The 24,615-nt window shown below is 38.5% G+C and overlaps 1 protein-coding gene across 2 annotated transcripts; it reads right to left on the bottom strand.

The window, feature by feature from the left end:
* Positions 1-128: 128 nt before the first annotated feature.
* ada (adenosine deaminase) lies at positions 129-17,370 on the bottom strand. 2 transcript variants are annotated; one of them, XM_051424089.1, is made up of 12 exons: positions 17,212-17,333; positions 13,746-13,787; positions 12,248-12,309; positions 10,595-10,717; positions 8,521-8,664; positions 8,289-8,404; positions 6,372-6,496; positions 3,240-3,311; positions 2,609-2,710; positions 2,215-2,282; positions 1,983-2,112; positions 129-1,127 (listed from the first exon to the last, which is right to left on the bottom strand). In XM_051424089.1, the coding sequence occupies exons 1-12, from the start codon at positions 17,254-17,256 to the stop codon at positions 1,023-1,025; spliced, it is 1,134 nt and encodes a 377-aa protein (XP_051280049.1). In that variant the 5' UTR covers positions 17,257-17,333; the 3' UTR covers positions 129-1,022. The 2 variants fall into 2 exon arrangements, with proteins under 2 accessions (XP_051280049.1, XP_051280051.1); XM_051424091.1 differs by lacking the exon at positions 13,746-13,787 and having other exon boundaries at positions 17,212-17,370.
* Between the last annotated feature and the right edge of the window lie 7,245 nt (positions 17,371-24,615).

Genomic DNA, 24,615 nt, shown 5'->3' on the forward strand with positions numbered 1-24,615 from the left:
AATCTCAAGTATATAGATATATAGAATATAGTATACATAGTGCAGAGCTTCTCAAGTATTACTATTATAAGGAAGATGCATATAAATGACTGGAGATTATCAGCCTAAAGAAAGAGATTGCAGAAAGATTTTAGTAATAGCTTTTATTATGGTCAAAGATTCTCAAAGTGTCATAAATGTGTTTGTTATAATGGAAGTGCTTTTTTTATTCAGTGAAAGGAAGAAAAAAAAAAGTAAATAAATATATACATCAAAATAATTGAGAGTAATTACGAAATGCAAAACCACTTTAAGTCAGCTGTGGTTTGTCCCTGTAGGTGAGAGCATTGTGCCACCTAGTGTTTGAATGTTAGACTAAACTTTTGGTATTGAGCTGTTTTACCTGATGTGTTCTGTAGTTATACGTGTGTGGAGGATAAAAAGCACATATTTATATGTTTCTGACACTGGATTCCCCTTAATTCACCCTTAAAACCAAACAATGGATATTCACAGTAAACTATATTTCCGCCGTAAGTTCTCAACCATAGCAATGACAGAGATGAACAACAAATAACCCCACCATATCCTTCCCTTGCAGGCTCACAAATTCGTTAAAGTTATTGTGCATCAAAAGCTTCCCTGATTCTCTTTATGACTACAGGATGTAAACACAAGATGAAGATTGTATCCAGAGTTTTGCCATACGGCAAAATCTGCTTCATAAACACAAAACATTGGCATGCACATATTTTTTTCCACCTTGCAGAGCACCATGACATCCTCCGGAACTGCGCTGTAAACTGAAGTTATAAAGCCATCTAAGTACTATAAAGGGATACTGACAAAACACAAGCGGATGATGGTCAGGTATGAGAGGTGAAGGCAGCAGCCATACGATACACGATGTTTGATATATTATTCTATAGGCTTTATGTTTGGTTACAAATGAGGAAAAAGACATTCCATTGCGTCAAGTGTGGAGATTAAGGATTCAGAGCGGTTTTTCCCTGGGTTAGGTTCCTCTTCAGACTTCCTCGGGTTTAAAAGGCAGTGCTCTGCACCATCCCGTAGGCCTCTTGCAGTTTCAGGATGAGCTCTTTCTTCTCCTTCTCAGGCAGGAAGCATGACTCTGCAGATTTGATGTTCTATAGGACACAAGAAGTCAATAAGTTACACATTTAGTGTTCTTACAAATAGTTAGTGAGTTAACCTCTAAAGAAAAAGTTTAGCAATGTGGAAAATGTGCTTTTTTTGATTGATATTTATTTAAAATTATTTAAATCAGCAAAGTTATTTTTTAATTCACACCTCTAAAGCAGATGGCTAGCTTAGCTTAGCATAAACACTTGAAACAGGAGAAAACAGAGACCCTCTGCTGGTTGCCTGGCAACCTCACAGCGATGATGAGACAAGTCACTGCGCGGAGTCAGGAAATAGTCCGACACATAACCCACCATAAACCATGAGCTGTTTTTACACTTAAAATAAATAAATCTAAATATATAACGTGGTAATTATTAGAGTGCTTTAGTGCTTTAGAGGTGCCGTTGGCGGTGCTGTTTGGACAGAGCCAGCCCAACTGATTTCTTCTGGTTTCGCTAACTGGCTGCTGGCTGTAGCTTCGTATCTACCGTACAGATATGAGTGGTATGGATTTTCTCATCTAACTCTTGGCAAGAAAGGAAATCAGTAAATATTTTGTCAAACTGTTCCTGTGACGATTTACTGCAGACTCAGGCCTAATGGAGCCAGGGTGTGAAGCACAAGTCATCACACGTTTAAAATAAATGAAGAATTGTAATTATTAAAAGGATCTGAGGCTTTTCAGGGCGCAGCAGAACACTTCTTTTATGTTAGCTTTTGTTCCCGCTTTAATTATCAACTGCGGAAGGCATTGCCATGCACAGGGCATCTCCACCCCATGCAATCATTTCAAACCACATTCAAACAGCCTTCATCCTGTGAACCGCCGCTACAATTATACATGTATTTGATCTCACCAGACGTTTGAATTCCTCCTCAGTGAATCCCATGTATTTGTGCGCGGTGTAGTAGTCGAGGTGCAAGTTTGAGTTGAAGATCAGAGGGTCATCTGTATTCAGGGAGTAGTTAGCCTTGTCCTTCATGAACCTGCACAAAGGAAATGAGGAAATCCAAACAAAAATAAATGAAGTGTCCAAATCTACTTTAATACAGGTAATTAGATTATCATGTAAAATAAGTGCAGCTCACGTGATCACAGGATGCTTGGTGAAGTCTGGGTCGCAGGCACCTGTTAGCTTACTGGAAATAGGACACACCTGCAATCAGAACAGCAGAGGCAGCACTGAGACACAGAATTACTGCAGTCTTTCTTCTTCCAGCTGTGATACTTAATGCTCCACTAGGGGTTAGCGTATGCACTATATACACTGTGTTCCTGTGGGTAGGTACACTAATAGTATGTCAGTCAACTACACAACTATAATTACCTGATCATCTGCAATGATCAAAATGATGAGTTTGTAATGATGCATAAGGCACAGTAGGTGTAATGGATAACAGGCATGTTTCTACAGAACTTAATAACCTTGCTGATAATTCAGCTTTTTGATGTAAATGGTGATAATTGTGGACAGTCCCTTACCTCAAAGTGCATGTTCTTTTTGAGCAAGTCTTTGTACAGGGCTTGGTCTTCCAGGGTTCTGTAACCGTGTCCAACACGTTCGGCTTTCAGCACTTCCACGGCCTAAAATATCAGACAGGGGTCACGAGGTGGAAGCAAAAGGTTATAAACCACAAAAAATCCTCCACATTGTACATCTCAGCAGAATCTGCGGGCTATTTCTAGAGGCACACGCGCAACTGTTGTGGCATAGCTGAGCTGTCACTTTGAGGGATGGCCCCCTTAGAGAGTGTCCACTCATTATGGCAGCCACCGTCCAGTGAGACGTACTCTAGTTTTACTCTAAAGGTTTCGAAACATAGCGGCTGAGATGTACACAAACAGTCTACACATATGTGTTTGTATGTGTGCTCCTTTTTGCTTTTATTACTTCACTGACTAAAACCATCAACAACAAACATAAATCTCTGCTATTCTCGTTCTTCTTGTTTCTTTTGGATCTCTGCCCCTAATAGCCGGTTTGGTCATCGCTATTGTTACTGCGTGACTTCATTGTTTTGTGGCTGTTATGAGTTCCACTGCAGCTTGGAGACAAATAACTGACTCCACCACCCTGCTCAGAAATGTCTCGTGTTATTGTTGAACAGCTTACCTCCTTCACCACGGATGCCGGACCCACCTCCCCTGCATGGACTGTCCTGTGGACCCCAGAACGCACCGCTTCCTGTAAACAGAATCAATCCAGGAACACATTAGCAACCAAACAGACACAGCCCAACATCTGGCTTTCACATCTGCGACACTGTAGCCTCTACTGTGGCGCCTTTTAGAATTTAGACAGGTTTTTGTGCACAGTTGCTTGGTTTCACAGGGAAAAAGGTTTTTGTGCACAGTTGCTTGGTTTCACAGGGAAAAGGATGGTACTGGTACCGTAGGAGAAAGCATTCTCCACCGGATATAGTTTAATAAATGATGAAATCAATATTTTTACTACGTATATACTGCGTCATAGAAGTAAAACCAAATACAGACATCCCACTGGTTTGATCATCATCATCTTAACCTTGGACACACCGACTGTGACTTGCTTAATCTGCACGTGTGTATCTAGAGGTCATGTAGTTATGAAGATAACCCTCAATATTAGTGTGGACTCTGGTCTGTGAGTTCTGCTTCTTGTTAATAATTGAAGCACTCTCCTATTTATCCATCAATATCAAATGGGGCTACAAAGGATTTCAGAACACTGTGGATAGTGAAAATACATCTGTGTATAGTATACAGTTGTAATAATAATAATAATAATAATAAAGTGTATTTATAGTAGTAAGTATATAGTATGCAACATAGGGAGAGTAAATTATACATGTTTGCTGAAGTCATACAAACAAACACACATGAAACTGTAATTCATACACACACATACCAACCTGCACACACACATAAACACACACCGGCATTACCTGAATTAAATAAGTTTATAAATTTAAATAAAAAAAGGGGATCAAAATATGTTTTCAGAAACAATTCATAACAGCATAATAATAATAATAATATGATATGCAACAACTGCATATACTACACTTGTAAGGAATTATGCAACAGCTCTGGATTATTTGGATTTTATGGTCAGTTTATGAATTATTGACCAGCTGTTTGCTGCAAATTAGTTTTCACTAGTTGTATTTTCTAAAGAAATCCTTTTTAGTGCAAACCTTTGTATTCACACACTCTATCGTAAACCCTGGTATGTTTGCCATCTCGCGTATGAGCGACTGAGAGGCAACAGACTCATAGACGAAGTATTTTCATTTAGTGTTTACTGCCCACCTTTGTACCTCTACGCTCTTATCGCATTAACACATGCTGTTTGGAGGCCACTGACATTCAAACACCAGCTCTCTAAGTCCTCAGTATTCTCCTGGCATTTCGTAGTTAGTTAGTTGGTGATTAGTGCCGCCATGGCAACAAACCTCCGGACCTGTTTATCATGGTTCTAGCAACCGGGAGTGAGAAGTCATTAGTTGAAACTCAAAATATGCGGTAGTACTAAACTATAAATTACTAAAATACACTTCCTAAATATAGAAATGTGTCATACCAAACAGAATGCTAAAGCAAATAACCAGTCAGATGTCTATATGAACAATTAAATCAGGCTGAAATATTATGAACTGTCCCCATGCAACTGTCAAATCCACCCATCCTGTACTCTTAAGTAATTAATTTCAGGTAAGACTTAGTCCATGTTCAGCACTGCAGCATATTAACTGATTAATCTATCACATTCATTATGGTCTGACAGGCAAAATTGATTACGTACTGAGGTATTCTCTGAATTAATCAATAAATGCTGGCTGAAAACCAAATTGGATTTTTCTGAGAAGCCTCAGAGCTTAAGAGGAAATTGGTTTGGTAGCATTAGATTTTACTCTAATACTGTGTTGGTTATAGATAAAGACATTTAAGTCCTCATCAGTTTGATACTACTCTGACAGTGAAAATCAATGTACAGCAGTAAAAACTGTGGCCTAAACCTTGTTGGCATTATGACAAATATGTACCTGAAGGTCCAAATAAGCCTTTAGTACATTCTTACCAATTCTGTGAAATGGTATTATCACATTGACAGTGTGTTTACACAGGAGAGGAACATGTTACATATTTAAACAAGAGTCTACAGAGCACACAGAGTACAGCTGATGGGAATGTCATTTGTTTTGCAAGATTATGTCCAAGTATTAAAATGTGAACCTGGTAATGTAGACCGGGATCACAAAACTTATTACAATTCATCCTGAATGGGACAAGAATGTTTGCACCAAATATTATGACAATCCGTCCAATAGTTGTAAAGATATTTCAGTCTGGCCCAAAGTGGTGGTCAAATGCTACCTTCAGCATGCTGAGCACAGCCATGATGCTGATGCAGAGCAACATCTGCAGATTAGCACTCAGCAACGTACAGCTGAAGCTGATGGAAATATCATTAGTTTTGCAGGTATTTGGTCATAAAACAAAGTAAAGGTCAAATTAATAATGTAAAAGCTTCCCAAAGCTGATTCTCAAGGGGACACAAATGTCTGTACCAAACTTCATGACAAACCAGATGTCGAGACATTTCAAGAGGAAAAGTGAGGCTATCACCAAAGTCATTAATATTTAGTCATAACATATTTCTGTCGTGACCACTGAAATTCAAAACCGTTAGCGTGGCTAATAGAAAAACATCTCCAAGCCATCCGTCCTCTCTGTAGTTACAAGACAGAGCCTCAAATTCTTTCTAAGGATTCCTGAAAGTTGCTGGTGCGATAGACTGCAGACATTTTTGCATCAGCCTGCAGCCTGTGGGAACATGAGGTGGACTCTCTGACCATGAAGTCTTTTTACAACCTCAAAACATCGCAATACGTTATAAATAAAAGTTCTGCCCACTGTACTCCAGCGCCAAGGTAAGCAGTCTACTGCTGTATTTACACTGTCTGCAGTTTTCCTCCAGAGATCACACTTTGTGTTAAACTGAGTAAGAAATCACAGACTTTTTCAAAAACACATCCAAGGGCACAAAACATTACGCTCCTGTTACAAAACAAACTGTAGCTGACCTTGCTTGACATTATTACCGTCATTGCTGATGTTGCCAGACAAGTTAATGCTCAGTGTTTGGCATGTGAGGCTGTAATTAAAGTACACAAAACAGGACACAAACTCATCAAAGCCCCACAACTTTTTAATCCCTCTTAATGTTCTGACTGCAACTGCCTGTTGGTATTAGGTTTCTCACCTCATAGGCATTCCTATGTTCTGGATTGGCTTCACAGTTGAGTGATTCATCACCTGCCAGATCAATGGCGACGACTCCCTCGTTGCAATATTTCTTACACAGCTGCACGACATCCATGGACCAGCCTGGAGAATTTAAAATACACAAATATTACTACGCAGTTTGGTCCTGCGACTTAATCACACACATGCAGATGATGTGAAGATGAAATGTGATGACACGGTCTCAGCATCATGCTACATCATCTGCATCGGTCTGCGGCTATGACAAGCACAAGACGACGTTAACCAACATGCGGTAGTTACTGTATTTGTCTGGCTGAGAGTAACAAAGCTAGCTGTTTCCCCCTGCTTCCAGTCTTTATGCTAAGCTAAGTTAACCATCTAATTGCAGTAGTTTCACATTTACCCCACAGACATGAGAGTGGTGTCAGTGATCGTGTCTAACTCTCGGTAAGAACAGTACAGAAACCAGAACAGTTACATACACAGAACATAATGTTCCAGATCATTATACAGCATTCACAATCAGAATATGAATGATTTGCATACAGGTACATAATAGATACTGCATTGGAATGTCAGGCTGCATACTGTTTAAACATACATAAAAATGCAAATAGCACTTCTCATCTATCATGACAGTCAGATATCCTTCTCATGCTAAGAAACAGAAGATATGAATTGCATTTGGATGTTGAGTAAAACAGGAAACAGCTGCACGATGGGAGCAGAACATATTTGCAACAGACTTACCACTATGGTCACTGTTGCTGCTGATACCGAAACTGCTCATATTACTGCAGTGGTTTCAGCTCATAGACATGTACGTAGAGTTGGTATTACTGCTACTACTACAACTACTAATAGTACTAATATAGCACATAGTAGTAGTGCCCTGTGAAAACCATGTATCTCCAAAACCTCAATAGAACTGTGCTGGTTTCAGCTTTATGATGATGCATTTTGCAGATAAGTCAGTGGGTTTTTAGCGTTGCTGGTAGATATGGTTCCAGGAATGACAATATCGATCATTGGTACACCAACCGCCACACCATATCTCAACAACTATTGGATGGATTTTCATGCAATTCTGTGCAGACAATCATCTGCGAATGAATACTAGACAGACTTTATCGCAGTTTTAATATTTGCTGCAGCGACTTTACAGCGTGCATAGAAACGTTTACGTAAGATTTATGGAATAATTATGAACCACAATAAAACCAATTTAACTCAAGTTGAACTTGTATTTTAAGCCATTCATTAAAATCAATTATCATTAAATGCTCATTTCACATGCCAGAAAAATTCAATTCAATTCAATTCAATTCAATTAAAAAAATGTTAGCAATAGCTCAAAGCACCATTGCCTCACAGAGCTGCTAGCATGGCTGGAGACTCTCTAGTCTAAACAGTTTCTTTGGCTTAAAACATAGGAGAATCTTCTTAACCCATGAAAAAAATCTAATCAGTTTGAAGATTCATGGTTTCATTGCATAGCTACAATATGTAGCATAGATTATAATACAAATAATATGGATTTATAATATGTATAAACTTGTGCATTGTGTCTTTCTGTGGTGCTCCTGCTCATTATCTAATAAGAATAAGCGAGGCAGTATATATTATACTGAATATGTGAATGGATGGAGTTTTTAGGACAAATTTGGTTATGTGCAGTTCTCGCATTTCCATCTGAGCACAAGAACACATTCCTGATTGTTTTTAGAGCTAAAAGTGTCACTGATCTTTTGACTGGTCAGTTACAACATGATTAAGTTTTCTAACTGATTCAGTGGGAATAAACACACAGCCTCTCTGTAGCCAATACCAGACACAGGACAGAAGACATTACAGTAAGGAACCTTATCTCACAAGGTTGTTTGGGCAGACAGAAGCATGAACAGTTCATTACTTGGCATGTGGCGCATGCAGCATAGAATGGACCTGGCTTTGATATTGAAGGCCCTCTCGCCCTCGCGGAGGCCTTCGTTAACCAGGCGCACCACCTCGTCTGGGCTCAGGTCACCTCTGAGTGAAAACACAGTGAAAAAGAAAACATGCAATGAGCCAAACTTAATATCTCCTTCCATAAAAGCACAACATAGGTGTCACTAAAGGATGCAGCTATTCAAATAAAGACTTACTCTTTCTGGTCCCAAGGTATTGGATCCACTTTTGTGTTTGCCAGGAAATGCGGGCTGTATCTGACCTCAACATAAATCACTCCTTCCTTGGCTTTGTCCTCAACGAACTCATACGCAATCCTCTTTATGGCCTCTCTGTCTCCACTGCAAAATAACAAAGAAAAACACAAAATAAATGACGTTCCCTTCTAAAAATCTCTTATCTTGAATTATTATCTTGTTAATCCATCATCAGATGTTATATAGTTGATTTCCCTTAAACACCTCCTACACATCCATGTGCAACATGTATAAATAATGATGGTTGACTTATCAGTGTTACTATTTAAAATTATTTTCCACACATACTTTTAGGATTTAGAGGAGTAGATAAAAATGTCTGCATGAAAATTATTGGATTGGGGTGCCAGAAAAGGGGAAGGGTAATGTTTGTTTTCTTTTTGCTGAAGGGAAGTGTGACTTTCTGAGAGAGCACATCAACATCAAAATGACAGCGTTTGTGTGTTGCACTTCTGTATTTGGCCATGAAACTCCTGTCTCTGCATCAGGGCTATCACGATAGTTGAACACAGCAGTTTCTACCTTAACTTCATCTGCATTATATCAGAAAGCAGAACGAATTTAAAAGAAACTTTTTTTGACTTGTTCGTTCCTCCACTGTTTTCCCATAAAACCAAATCGGCTTAGTAGAGCTGCCACAATTACTCAATTAATTGATTGGTCCCTCAGAAAATGTATAATTCCATTAACATTCCCTTGCAAAATCTTTGTAAATGTGAAGATCTGCGGCTTTTCTTTGTCTCATGAGACAGTAAATCTGAAAATCTTTGAATTTTAGAGTGTAGCAATCTGAATACGTCACCTTGGGCTTTGAAATTGAAATGAGAACTGGCTGTAAAGTGTGTAGGAGAAACTATGGTGGCGGTGAAAACACAAAATGTGTAGGTTCAACATCTACACCATCTGTACAAAGACATAACTCATTCTAAGGTAACCAAAACATAATGATTCCTATATACAGGTGTTAAAACACTAATGAAAACATACTTATACATTAATAATGCTAAAGATACAGCCCCCCTCCCCCAACTACAAAAACATTTCATTAAACATTATTCACCTAAAACATTTCTGTTCTGATTGTGCTGCGTGACAGGGTAGTGTTGTGAAAACATTAGGAGACCCACACCTCCATTCCCCTCTTTCCTTTAGACTCAGCAGCACACTTTCCATCCCTCATCACATGACGGACAACAACACCGCTTCCAGCATTTACACAGAAAGTGAATGCTCATAGCACAGGTCTGAATGCCTGTTGTTCTCCAGTATGCTCTCAACCCTCCCCCTCCCTGCCACAAACACACCATCATTAATACAACAATTCTGCATGAGCTAAACTCAGCTGGCAAGTTCCCTATGCTGTTGAAGCCGTACTGCACACAAGGCTTTCAAGAGCCTTGATACAGAAGGGTCCATTCAGCACAACTGTGTGCTGCAGTCCAGCCACTACAGACCGTCATTGTTGAAAGCTTTCACGGCTGTTGAGTATCTGAAAGACTGTATTTGGTCTTTTCTTAATGGTTCAGCCCTGTCACTGGACTAAATATAAGACTGAGTGACACCGGAAAGGCACCCCAAACTACTTTAGTCTCCTCTTACTTTGGTTGCCAAAGTGACATTTGATCTCGATAATGATGTGTTCCTGTTTTGCATGTCTCACATTTAAATCCCCCCATCACCCCCACGATCTTGCTACAGAATTTCATTGCATAATCCTGCTGTGTTTTACATTCCACTGCCATTAATCACAAACTACGCTACACACTCTGGTTATAAGAGACCTTGAATGCATCATAATTGTATAACATAACTACATATGTGTGATAACAATCTGCAGGACTTTGGCCCTCATTGTAGACCTTGTTGGAGAAACATTCCTGTGACAATAATGAGGTGGACCCTGACTCTTAATCACTCCAATCTCGCCCCTTGCACTCTCTGTCACCTGCTCAGCAAGAAAACACCTTTGGTAATTATGAAACTGAATCATTAAAGGTGGCATGTCAGCACTTACGCAACCACGTGCATGTACTCTGCGAACTTGCCCAGGAACTCGGTGAGGGTGCCGGGGCTTTCGACAATAATGATCTGTGTCATCTCCTCCACAGTATCTGTTGGAAGAGAGATGCCGCGTCTCCTGGAAAGAAGGAGAGGAAAAAAAACAACAGTTCAAGGTCATGTACTTTGTTTCATATTAACCCAAAATGAATACATCTACTTTACCTGAGCTGCTCGGCTTTCTAAAATGAAAAGTTGAACAGAGGGCTGTTTACTTGACGGCTGAATTGTTCATGAAACAAATGAATAAAAGGAGCCCCTGGAACTATGCCAGGATTTATTAGACTATTGTGATATTATATTCTGAAAACGCGTCTGATAACAATATTTGAGAGGTAAAACTGCTCTAATGTATATTTTTACATCACCAGTGGCTTGGGTGACTGTGTAACATTGCTCAGAGTAACAAACCCACAGAGAATTATCACATGACTCTGCAGTAGAGGACTGCGTTGGGATCCGGTCCCAGCGGGACGCAAATCTGTCAGGAGTGGGTGTTTTTGACTTTGCTGCCGGCCAGAGCGGTCGGTCAAAAAACTAAACTGTGGGTCCTGGGATTTAGCTTGCACGCACTAGAATGATAGAGACAGAGTCAACAAATTAAGTTGAATACAAGATTAAAGCTGTTTTTAACATCAAAACAAGGCAAGTCTGGTATTTACACTAAAATAACGTTTTACCAGAAGACAAAAATCTCTGTTGTGTGAATGGTCCAAATGTTTGTGGCAGTGGGCGGGAGTGGAACGCACACAAAGCGGGAGAGTGATGGAAAAAACTGTCCGACTAGGGCTGCACAATATCAGAATTTTAAGTTTCATCAACAAAACAAAACAATAAAAATTTTGATGATGTGACATTTGTTTGAGTCTGTAAACAAACAGACAAAACAAATTTGTTTCTTAAATTTGCAGAAGAATATTTGTCGGCAGGGGAATCTCTGCAGCACTAAAGTATTTCATTATAAAGCTGTTTTGATATATTTTACCTTTATCAAAAAAGCTTCTTGTGAATTGGATATTGCACATATTGTAATTTCAACAATATTGTGATAAACTGTGCAGCCTTGTAGGCTTCCACTTTGCAGTTCCCCAGCATTGTAGTTCCTTTCAGATTATTGTTTTGATTTTAAGGTCCGTAACTTTAAAGTTTTGGTTCAAGACATCATAATTTTCAGATGGAGCAGGCAGCTGTTTTTGACAAAAAAACGACCTGCTCAGCACCAACAGACAGACAGGCGGGTGGAACATTTAGGAGCTAAATAGGCAGATATTTGCCCCAGCAGTTGGTGGAGACCAAAACGGAGCTAAAAGGAGAGTAAATATAGGACTTACATTCATCTAATGGACAGAAACACGACTCCAATTGCCAATGTGTGTGATGTTTGCCATATCAACCCAATAAGGTCATAATATTTTACTTTATCAATTATTAATATTCACAAGTGCAGTTAATCAACTGGAAAGGTGGTGTGTCAAACCGAACAAAGAAACAATTACGTTTTTTTAATCCTCTTATCTGTCTAAACTTGTGTGTCTAAATCTCAGTACAAGATCATAAAACCTTAAGTCAATAGTGAGTTTCTAATTAAATGGAGAGTAAACTAACTTACTTGGCAACGTCAAGAATAGTCTGCACCCTGATGGCTCCATCGAGGTGCACATGTAGCTCGACCTGTGGATGAGATGAGAAAGATACACGATTAATAAATGATTAATCAGTCAATCAGAACTGATTACTTTCAAACAGATTTTATTTCAGTCTAACTGCACACTATATGTTAGAACTTAGAAGAACTGAAAAACAATACCCAGCAGTGTTAAAAAAGAGAGCAGCAAGACAGAGCAGTGGTGGTGTTGAAGTTCAATGCTTTGGCCGCAGCCCATCATGAATGCAGAACGCATGACTGGGCAACGCATGGTGAAAAGGCCAGGAGTGCCAGAGAAGGGTTGGCTCTCCTTCCAGCGCTCAGAGCTTTGATTTATTCTGGCAGATGACACCAATAAATCATGCTCCTCCCTCAAACAACTGAAGCCTAAACTGCGCTCTTCAGTCAGACTGAAGATCAAATTAAGTTTTTCTGCCAACAGACATCTAATCCTTATTTCTGGCTGGGAGTGATGATGAAGAAGAAATCAGCCATAAATTAAAATCAAATCAAAGAAGCAGTTGGGAGCACTGTCCTTTTATATTTTCTTGTGTCTCAGTTTATTCTACATAATATTCTACAAAATCCTGAAATCTTATTTACTCAATCAGCTCCTGACTATGAGTGATGGGATCCTACATAAACGCACATTTTCCTGCCAATGTCAGAACAATAGTGTTTAAATGTTTAGTCAATGAATCAATATAGCTGCTTTTCTGTTGCTTTTAATCGATTGTATTTTTATTTGTGTGTGTTTCCATCCAAAGGTATGTATAGGTAAAGTCTGGCACATTTCCACAGACATATGACACTTCTGTGTGCACGTGTCATGTATTAATATTAGAAAGGTTACATGAGATCTGTCTCATAGATGTATTATAGAGCCATGGGAGCGATGAAGAAGGCGACTGTAGATAAAAACGTCTCATTCTAAGGTAACAAAAACACAATGATTCTTATATTCAGGTGGTTATACACTAATGAAAACATACCTATGAATATTATGTTATATACCGGCAGGATAAATCTGGGTGTGGAAAGTGAAGAAGCAGGGAGGGGCAAGAGGTGCCTTTGAGCAAGGCCCTTAACCCCAACCACTCCAGTGGAGCTGCTCAGTGGCCACAGATCAGACTGTGGTTGTACTGGACAGCTATGAATGTGTAACAGTGTGAATTTGATCAGGACGTTCCTCTCACTGAACCTTCCCTGAATAAATAAAGATCGTCCAAAATGTTAAACACTGTGCTTTTAATAAATATAACCTAAAGATGTTTATTATCTTTGATTTAATGTTACATAGAAATACTTTTCAGATATAAAACCATGTTTTAGTGGCTTTAACTCTGTACTACTGCACAATCAAAACATCATCATCATCATCATCAGCTGAAATGTTATAAGACTGTTAGATATTTAAAGTTTAAGAAAGCAGTCAAAGAACTGATGCATGACCACAGCTGACCTTCATCCAAGAGAAGAGGAAATGTTCTGATGTCATCCACATCTGTTAAAGGATGAATTTGGAAAATATGGTAAAGGTCAAAACGCTCTGAGGGGATTTTCTGAAGAAAAACTTGACCTCAAAGGAGCTTTCATGATGCAGACATACTCTGTGTATTAAAATATATTAAGTATACGAGTTTCTAAAGTGAATCTGAAATACAGATACTGAATGCTTCCCCTCCCCTGACTTACTGGACAAGAAACCAACACATATTTGAGTGAAACATATTTTTATCCAAGAACTTAGTTGAGCAGTGACAAAAGTTCAAAACAACCACAGCTCAGTGATTATATAAACATTCTTTGGCCAAATGTCCTGAATCAAAGCATACTTTACTATTCAAGAGCTTCCAAACCTGAAGAGAAACCATTAATAAGTCATTATTATCACTTAGGGTATATGCCTGACTAAAGTTCCCTCTTAGACTCAAATTTAACTTTCAGTGTACTTTTTGAAGTTATCTTAGATTTAATCACAATAAAAACAGTATGTGTTGAAAATGTGGATCTCATTTGTAACAAAGAACTAAATCAGCTTTCAGTAAACCAAATACTTTGACTGCAAACATACTCTGTGTCTAACACAGATAATTTAACGCTCCAGTTTATAACATTTAGGAGGATCTATTGGGAGAAATGGAATATAATATTCAAAGGTATGTGTTCATTAGTGTATAATCACCTGAATATGTTTCTACAGTAGCCCAGAACGGACAAACCAAACACTGGCTGTAGATGCGGCCTTGTGCTTCACCCCATGTTCTCATTCCCAGTTTGTCAAATACAGACGCGAGTGGTGTTCAGTTGCAGCTAGATGCCACTAAATCCTACACACTGTTCCTTTAACTTCGAGGTATCACTTGGAATTTGACGGTAATTTGCTGGTGATGTGTGGGTCAAATGGTTCATTGATTAATTAAAAAATAGACTTGGAATAACCTGTAGATAATTAAATTAACTGTTTGTTGCAGCTCCAACTGTGCTTTTCAAAACCTGTTCCTCTACTTTTTATAGAAAGTAAAAACAAGTACACATAGTGCAGCTGTGTCCATCTGTGTGATCTTGGGATCAGATAGTTCTACCCAAATGTTTACAACAAGAAGGAATGTGTACTGTTTAAGAGTGTTTGAATGTCTCTTATTTACATCTGTTTTCTTAAAAAGCCTTGTGCATCAGTGATACATGGCACATCCGAGCTGTTCAGACAGCAAACAGCTGGTTAACCCATCTTTGAGTTCAGGAAATCCTGTGGCAATTCTTTTTGCATGCATAGTACTTCCTGCAGTATACAGTAGTAAGTTTAAAATTTTGTGGAGTATGAACTAATTTGATTTGCTGCATTTCAGTAATATTAATTATTGTGCAGCAGCCTCTTGTTGATTGATAAGATGTAGAATGTATGTAGCAAAATATCTAATGATCTGTGACTACTTCACAATTGGTTATTAAACCCCAAATGGGAACTGTTGTGCAATTTTGTGAAGCCACAAGATGTAAAAAGTTCTTATCCAGATAATGAGAAGCACAGTGTTGAATTTCAGCTGTGACTCAGTCAACTTAAGCTTTTTATTGTTGTCTGTATTTGACATTAATATTCTTCCAATTTCACAGTAGCAAAGATTTGCTGCTGTTCTCTGTTCTGCATAACTGTAAGCGGAATATCCTTTTGATTTTGGACTATTGGTTGGACAAAAAAACAGACATTTTAAGATTTTCGATGGGACTATTTTCTGATATTTTATAGACTGAATAATTAAGATACGATAACACAGAACTTTAATAATCCGGAGGGTTGTTGTGCAGCAGTTGTCGTACAAAGTAGTGCAACTATAAAAGGAACAAGGAAGTAAAGAAACATCAACAGGTAAAGATCATTATTAGAGATGTGCACATAGACATAGTATGTGACATATAGTGACATATGTATGTACAATATCACATCTCAAGTACAAGTTTTATGTGGTTAATTTGAAAATGTCAATGTTTATGTCCATGATATTGTACGTAAATGTCCAATTAAGGTCCACTCTCATCTAGAATTACTAACATGTATTTTATCATAAAACTGTAGCTTATTATCTCTTTTAATTATATGTAACACACTTTACCATGTGTGGCAAAGCGCTACACAAATGAAGGTATAATTATTTACAAATCGATTCATTTAGACACTAATGAGGAGATTAATCACTAATTAAGATAATCGTTAAATGCAGGACTCCTAAAAAATTACAGATCCTTATCAGCTGCGCTTATTACTGAGCACACACTGTAACAACCCTGTAGCTACAGTTCTATAGTGTGAGAAGCATGGATGGCAAACTGAAAGTTGCTGCAGCAGACAGTGACCCCACCAGCAGTATCAATTCTACAACCGCATATTTAATGAGATTATCTCTGCAAGCAGCCAGCACTCCCAAAGGTCTCTCCCATTACAAGTCATGATCTCTCACCAACACACACACACACACACACACACACACACACCCAATAACTGTCACACTTTGTGGCAACAGGACCCACATTTCTGTCTTTGTGCTGTATGTCTTTCCACTTCTCTGCCACTGAGTCATTTCCTCTCTTCTTATCAGAGCAGCTCCTGGGCAGAGCAGGTGCATGAACAGAGACTCCAAAGGGCACTATAAGTATACATTTCATGCCTGTGTGCCTGATGTGCATGTCAAACTAACTGACAGTTAAAGGCGCATTTCACTTTAAGGCTTTTTGTTTGTTATGCAAGTCAGGTGTCTCTACTAGCAAATAACACAACTGCAATAAAGAAAAGATCAGGCAAAACAATGTAACAATAGGACAAAATAGGCTATGTGTTGTTTCTTTTGCAGCAATGAGAAGCTCAGTCACATGAGTTAAGGTGAATGCCTTCATCCCACCAGCATGTTTTAAGACAGAATACACAAGAAAGGCTGTTAAAGAGCAAGAAGAGCAGAAATAAGTCTCATTTCTTTGTTCCATGGTGGCATAAATTACAGAAAAATCATGAAAATGCTGTGTGAACTTCTGTAAAAAGCTCTATTCAGTCAGATCAGCTGCTTGTAAGGTTTTGTTTAACGCCTGGTGGGCATCGTCACATGTCAAACTGCCAGCAGAAGATATGTTCTTCCTTGTCTTATCAAACACACACAGACACACAGAGATATCGGTAGATTATAGCTAATATTATGTTCTCATTCTCATACATATATATGTATATATATATATATATATATATATATATATATATATATATAAAAATATATATATTACCATACTTCTTCTGCTTGTCTCGGGGACTGTTCCAGTACTCAGTGTTTACGCACTCACAACGTGCGTAAAACCAGGAAAAAGGTTTCCCCCGTCAATAATTCACTCACTTTTCCATTTAAATTATTAATGTTTATACCACAGTGTACCGGCAGATAACGTACCTTCGGCTTGTTGAATACCACTTGTTCAGGGGAGAGCTCGGCCATTGTACAGAGCCTGCGAGTGCCGGTGAGTCTGCTGGTGCACAGAGAGCTGAGGACTGGGGAGCCAAAGCGTATCGCAACTCGTCTGGCTATTATATGCATGACTTCGGGACACGCCTTTTTTTTTCACCCAACGTCAAAAAAAAAAAAAAAAAAAGAAGCCAAGAGCTCTTAAAGCGTACAGCAAAGTGAGAGGCTGCAAGGAGGCACAGAGCAGCAGGTCGTGCGGTTCGGTGTGCATTAACACATGTAGACCAACAGTAGGTAGAAAGGATTAACGGCCCTGTATGGCAGCAGCTTTGCACCCATGTGATGAGAGCTTTACCGCCGAGCTAATTAATTATGTCAAACTGTTACACAATGAAGAAAATATTTGTGTTGTGCAATGTAGGCTGCCAAAAAACAAAACATCAGTCACTGTATAAGGGCCATGAGGAGATACTGTTATAAGAAAAGCACAACTCATCTCCTGAAGGGTGCTCAGAAATATAATTAACTTTTAAAAGGTGGAGGAAATCCTGCAATCTCAAATACAAATATATGGTTGAAACATTGCTGTTTTATTTAATCCTCTCCAGCCCTGGAGTCCTCTATACCAGCTCAAAAACTATACTTAACACTGTCACAAATTATGTATTACTTCTGTTTGGATCACAGCTGTAACACTGTTGTATACAGCAGATATTCATGCGTTGTATTTGTTCATAAGAGGTCTAACATGGAGTTCAACTCTTGTATGTCTCAAACATAAGTACAGTACAACATTAGTCAGATAATCAGTTTAACAGAAAGTTAAGTGACAATTACAGGTATATTTGAAGAAATATTTAAATGATTTTCTAAGCAAAAATGCCAACATTAGAGGATTTTATGGTTTTCTTTGTCATAAACTGAATATTTTTGGGTTTTGGACTCTTGACAAGACACCAGAAGATGTCACCTTTGACCCTGGGGAATGAAAACAGCAATTCTTCATAATTCTCTGGCCTTTTATAAACGAAACAAATTGTTTAATTGAGAAAAGAACGAAATGTTAAAGAAGACAATCGTTGCACCCTTACAACATGACTATAATACTATACATTTATTTGTCTCTGAACGTACAACTTATTTTAACATTTAAATTAATAAATAACATTAAAACATACAAAATGTCCTTATTTAATGTAAAAACAATCTTTTATGGTCATGGTCATCTTTGGCTCCCCCATCAAATGTGCAAAAAGAAGGGTTTCCACTTCAGTATCTTTCTGCATATTTGGTTTGAATCATATTTTTAAAGGAATTATTATTATTGTTATTGCTGGGTCCGCGGGACTCAAAGCAACGAGGACGTAAAGCCAATATCAACTATCAACAAAGATTATTTAAAACATTTTAATGTAATTTTAATGGCTAACAGTCTAAACAAGGCATCAACAGTTAAAATGTCAAGCTGCTATGTTATTTGTTTACTTTGCTTCGGCTGCAGATTCAAGACTTTAACCAGACGTTTCTTCTCCTGAAACTGAGCCCATTATTGCCTTTCTATGGTGTGTGTGTGTGCGTGTGACTTGCTCTTCCACTTCCATTGCCCAGTTGTCTGGTTTTTTTTGCTGACAGAAGAAACCTTCAGCATATTTTCTTTCCTGCTTTTCTAAAACACAGAGAAACAGAAACAGCCTCTCAGTATTGTATCTGTGGTGATTCTAAGAGATCTTAAGAGATGTTTTGAGGTCCTAATAGTGTCCCAGTGAGCTAAAAGTGTGTGTGGTTAATTGCTTTTATACAAGTCACAAGAAGCAATTATATTTTGTCCTTACTTTGAAAGATATACAACCCATAGGTCATATCAGCTTCTGTCTCCCCTGCTGAGGTTTTGAGTTTTCTGCTTCCAACCAAATGCACTGTGGGGGAGGAGACATATGCTTGTGTTTCTTAAAGCTACAATTTCAGATACAACATCCTGGTTACTCAGAATAATCGACTGCTCTTGCTGAGTTTTTATTGTATCTATCTTCCACTGGAGAAACAGTTCTGGTGAAAACCTCTCAAATGTTGAACCTGTGCAGAGTTTTCTTTGCCACTGAAGCATCAATTAGCAACACCTTGTGGTTAAAGCTCATATGAAACCTGCAGACAATGCGTTCTGGATTCTGATAAAATCACAATGTGATATTGGAAAGAAAATCTCTTTTCCTTTCTGGCTGCTTCTCCTCTCTGTTGTGCAAACAGGCGTCCATTACCTGCTCATTACGTTTAAACAGTCCACCAATTAGTTGCTCTGATCACCTTAATAAAGATAAGGGAGATAATACAATGAATGGAAAGTCTGTATTCTTATCACTTGTCACTTATTCACTTGTGCTTGTAGTTTTTATACAAGGATACAACTGAGACTTTGGCATCATATTTGCAAAATTGCGCCACAAGTTGTGAGACTATAAACCTGTAGTAATTGTAGTCGTAGTAGTCAATACCTCAAATCTTCATTTACAAATGCGTGGAATTTAATTCAAATTTTGTGTAACCAGCTTTTGAGCAAATAAGACACGCAAATGCACAAACATATTTTCAGTTTTTGTTCCGGCAAGTTTGATTTATATTCTGCACATAGGCTACCACACACATCTGTCACACATTTTAGAAGCCTGAAAGGCTCTCAATTATAGAGACAAATTAGAGAGCGATGTCTGAATAGTAGTGCAATCAACTCTCCAGTCTTTGTCCCAGAAGCCCAAAAATACATCAAGAAATGGAAAGTGGGAAGCCACATAATTGCTGGTAGCAGGATAACTTTTTTTCCCCCATTTCCAGTCGTTATGCTAAGCTAATGTCTCTTGACTGTAACTTCATATTAAGCGTACAGACATGAGAGTGTCATCGATCTTTTCATATAGCTCTTGATTAGGGAGTGAAAATGTTTAACTATTTCTGCAAGAATGGGCCCACCTGGTTGAGGTCAGAATTCCTACAACCGTTGAGTTTTATGAACTTTGCCTTGTACACAGTGCCATCTTCATACAGTTGGAAAGCACACAGTTGCCATACATATCAAAACTGTTGCATTAAGCTACAGCCAGCAACTGATTAGCTTAACTTAGCATAAAGACTGAAAACATGAGGAAACAGCTAGCCTCACTGTGTCCAAAGGTGTAAAAATCCACCTACCAGCTCCTCTAAAGCTCAATAATTAACATGCTGTATATTGTTTCATACATACAAAAGCTGAAGTGTAAAAATGACTATATCTTTGCCTTGTGCAGCAGAGTTTTCAGTCTTTATGTTAAAGACCACAATCAAGCGTATTTCCCCAAATTTCAGGTCAGAAAGACCTGCAAAAACTGGCTTACCCAGAGTCAAAGTTACTGAGCAGAGAGTTGTGGGGGTGCAGCCAAATCCTTAGCGATCGGTCCTGAAAGCGCTTCACCCAAAATGACCTACCTGGCCTTTAGACTCGTCTCAAGTGTCAAGAAAATGGAGAAGACTTGACAGTTGGGTCACTCAGCGGTAATGTTAGTGAATCCCCATGCAGTCTCCAAGAGCACTCTGGCTTGTTGGATCTGTCAAAGCTGTCAAGACGTGATGGAAGAGTCCGTATACAACAGACATTCTGGTCAAGGACAAAACGTTCACCAGGCCTGTAGCTCACCGCATAGTGCACGACTACCAGCCCTCCCAAAGGACGAGAAGGTCTCTGATGTAGCTGGCCTAATTAGAGTAATGTGTCTGGACATATCTGGTGATGGCTGTTAGAAAGGCCACGAGTTGTTGATTTAGGGTCTCATGCTATTAAAAATGTCCAGCAGGTAGCACAGAAACACAACCTAACTAAATAACTGCTGTCTGTTTTGACAATTGAAACATAAGGGTCCAAATCATGAAAAACAGCCTATACAAAACTATATAGACATACTTTTGGCCATATACTGTTGTGCTCCATTAAATGTTCTACCTTAAACAAAACTACACTGTTCCCTTTTAATGAAGACCACAATGGACATAAGCATTTACTTTCGTTGTGTATTTATCCTCTACAGTCTAATTCTGTCTATCTCTCCAGGCCCAGGTTCAGTCTCTGACCAATAAAACACTTTTTCTTTTCATCCTCCGTCATATCAAAGCAGTATTTCTCCACCTGTCCTTTGAACTACATCATAGCATTGATTTCTCAGTGGTTTTCAAACACTACACCGAGCTTTTCAACCTCTGTCACGCCACAGCGGCGTACAATAGGTCTGCAGGTTGCAGGAGGAGAAGGAGAATCTACTGTTGTGGATTTTTTATTTGCTCTGTTTGGGATTTGACAATAAGTTCTACAGATGTTCCCACTTTCACAAATCGCAGCTGTTTTCATACAAAGCTAGAAATTTACCCCCTCCTGATCACAGTACATACATATAATATTCACATTGTTCAGTTAATATCCAAATCTTGTGGTGCATGCTCACAAGTGGCTATTTAATAGGACACAAAACTGTCATCATTGTATCTCTATATAACATAATTTGAATTGTAATAACAGGAAATGCAAACTGTTACTAATAACTAATTACGGATGGCTCAGTTCCATTAAGTATCCAGTGGTCACAAGTCCCCAAACACTTCTCCTTCAAAACAACGCCACAAAAAGAAAGTCTGTAAAATGATGTTGTTATTTGTATTTTCATATTTAATTCATTCATTTAACTTTAGGTGTTATAGTTTAAGAAGGTCTACTTTTCCACCGTGATAGAAGTAAATTATGTTAGATAATTAAATTGATTTTCACGTATATTGTAAAATCACAATAGTGCTCAGTACTCCAAAATAAGATAAAAATACAGTATAAAAAGTACATGAAATAACGCTTCCATACAGTGAATTACTGCTTAATAAAAAAAAAACCTATAGATTATATATACTTATAGTTATCTACCTACATACATATACATATACACAAACACATAATACATTCATAAATAAAAATGGGTAGGGTGCTGTGGGCTGCACTGTATTAAGGAAAGGAGCTCAATCTCAAAATATGAAATATGAAATTGTTGCCAGACCTTATAATATTTCAGGGTGGAGCGGCGTATTTAAGCTGCTCAAGTTTATGATAAGACATTATCTCCTCCATCGAGCTTGTGAGAGAAATTTGACTCTGTTTATTCATTTATTCATTTTTGTTGGCCTAAAGGTCGTCAAATTTAAACCTGCATTAATACATTGTTCTTTTGGAGCTGTGTTCAATCCAATCCAATGCTCCACTAAGTTCAGCAGCAATAGTCACAACTGAAAACAGCTGCCTGCTGTGCCTGAAAGCAATGCGGATGAATAATTTGAGCTAATGGTCCGTAGAGCTGAGGGGAACTGAATAGCTGGTGGTCATTCTCAGTGAGTTCAAAAACAACCCTTCTCACATTACATGCAGTCATTTGATCCAGTCTAAATATCAAAGTACTGATTGGAATTAAAATACCCATAATGTGGAAGTGTCTCCCATCGGGTTCCAAAAACTCCTAAATAAAATCTAAATTAATAACACATGCAGATGATCGGGCCCTGTCGGTGCCCCAGTACAAAATACACAATATCAGGTCCCTGAAACTGGCTCACCTGAATGGAAAGTTCTCCTTATAAATGTTATTAGTTACACCTGTGCTTTTGGGTCATTAGGTCAAAATGCCAGTGAATAACAGCTGCATAGACTTGTGTAACAAAACTGTGAAGATATATATAAACTGACATTTATAGCACATTATCACTGCATCAGATATAACTGCAAATAATATACAGGATGTGAGATAAAAGCATATATTCTAATAAGAAAGAAAAGCTAATAGGAAACACTGTGTCTCACTATGTCAGTGAGTAGTCACAGCTGTGATGAAATGTAAACTCATTCCTTTAAACTACTTACTTAGCCACTAGAGGTCTCTCTCCGACCACATAAAAAAAAGCCTCTGTTGAGCGCCTGAGTGTCTTACAGGAATACACTCCTCCCTGCTCAAAGAAAAATCCTTAAAAGCATTAGTCCAGCCAGTAAAACCAAGAGCAATATATCCAAATACCTGGCCTTGTTTCCAAAAAGGTTAATGAAACTGCAACCAGACAAAGTTATCTAATCACCACTCCCAAACTATGGGGCTGAGTGTCAGACAGGTTATGTAATCAAACCAACACAGCCATCTAGTCTCTGTATTTATGACTAAATCTTGGATGAAAAGTGAATCTATTACATATAAAATTAATATTCCTACTAAACAATTGAGTTCATAAATGTCATTGTAGGAAAAACACAAGTGTCATGTCACAGTGTTACTGTGAGGACCAGAGCCTTGGGATTATTTATATATATATACTGGCTCTAGTCTGCGTTTTTCGTGGCCACCGTAGTTTCTCCTTCGCACATGGAAGGGGAGGGTGATGCGAGGGAGTTGTGATCTGCAATTTCACCTCTAGATGCCACTACATCCTACACACTGGACCTTTAACAGTATTATTTTCACCAGAACCCGAGCTAAATGGAATTTAGCCATCATAAACTATAGTATTTTTTCCTATTAGCAGTAGTGGGCTAGAAGTGGGGAGAGGAAATGTTTAGGTCAACTGATCCTCATCTTTCTGCATTTTGGATAATAACATGATGGCATCAAGCCACATGGCAACAAGGCTTTTAAACATCTTAAATATGCACCCACCATTAGAGCCCCCATTAAACCTTCACACACACATAACACAGGATGTCAGGACAAATTGTCATTACCAGAAAAATGTATCTAAAGAAAATCTATAAACATTTTGAAAAGCTACAATATGTGCTTGTAGAGTGTCTCCAGATCACCAGTGGGAAAGCACATCCTGACTACTCCCACACATTGGCAACTGCAACTTCATGCCATCACTGAACCATTCCCCCTATAATTCAATTATACACTGTGGTGTGTCCAGGACTCTGTTTATCTCAGAGCTGTGGTCAATAGTTTACACTCACAGACACCAAGCCGTACTCTATTGGTGTTGTCTATAGAAATTGACTGGAATAATTCACCTTGTTAGTAGCACATGAAGAATTAGGTCTGTGATTCTTCCCCCGATTCCCAGAAAGCTGATTAAACTGATAAATCATGCAAACATGAGCTGAATTCTTTCTAAATTAGTTTAACCATTCCTCTAACTTTCCCTTGGTAGTGTGACTATGCTTTTACTCTCAGAAGAATCCCATCATCATCCTCATCATCATCATGTGTCCAGAGCTCAAAATTATGGTTTCCAGCGCAGTGTACATTATGTCTGCAATACCTTTGTCTTCATCAAGTTCACCGGCTCCTGAGTGGGCTTCCTATGTTTCAGATGTATCCAGCTGTCTGCAGAATATATCTTCCCTCTACCTGAAGTTAG

The sequence above is a fragment of the Dicentrarchus labrax genome, unplaced genomic scaffold (genome assembly GCF_905237075.1).
Source record: "Dicentrarchus labrax unplaced genomic scaffold, dlabrax2021, whole genome shotgun sequence".
NCBI lineage: Eukaryota > Metazoa > Chordata > Actinopteri > Moronidae > Dicentrarchus > Dicentrarchus labrax.

What these genes read in the sequence shown, in the direction of transcription:
- ada (XM_051424091.1), bottom strand. Translation starts at nt 17,355, where the DNA reads ATGCATATAATAGCCAGACGAGTTGCGATACGCTTTGGCTCCCCAGTC. An exon ending in TGGTATTCAACAAGCCGAAG is followed by an intron (nt 12,310 to 17,211) that starts GTACGTTATCTG and finishes TCTCATCCACAG; the next exon opens with GTCGAGCTACATGTGCACCT. An exon ending in ACCAAGCATCCTGTGATCAC is followed by an intron (nt 2,113 to 2,214) that starts GTGAGCTGCACT and finishes TCCTTTGTGCAG; the next exon opens with GTTCATGAAGGACAAGGCTA.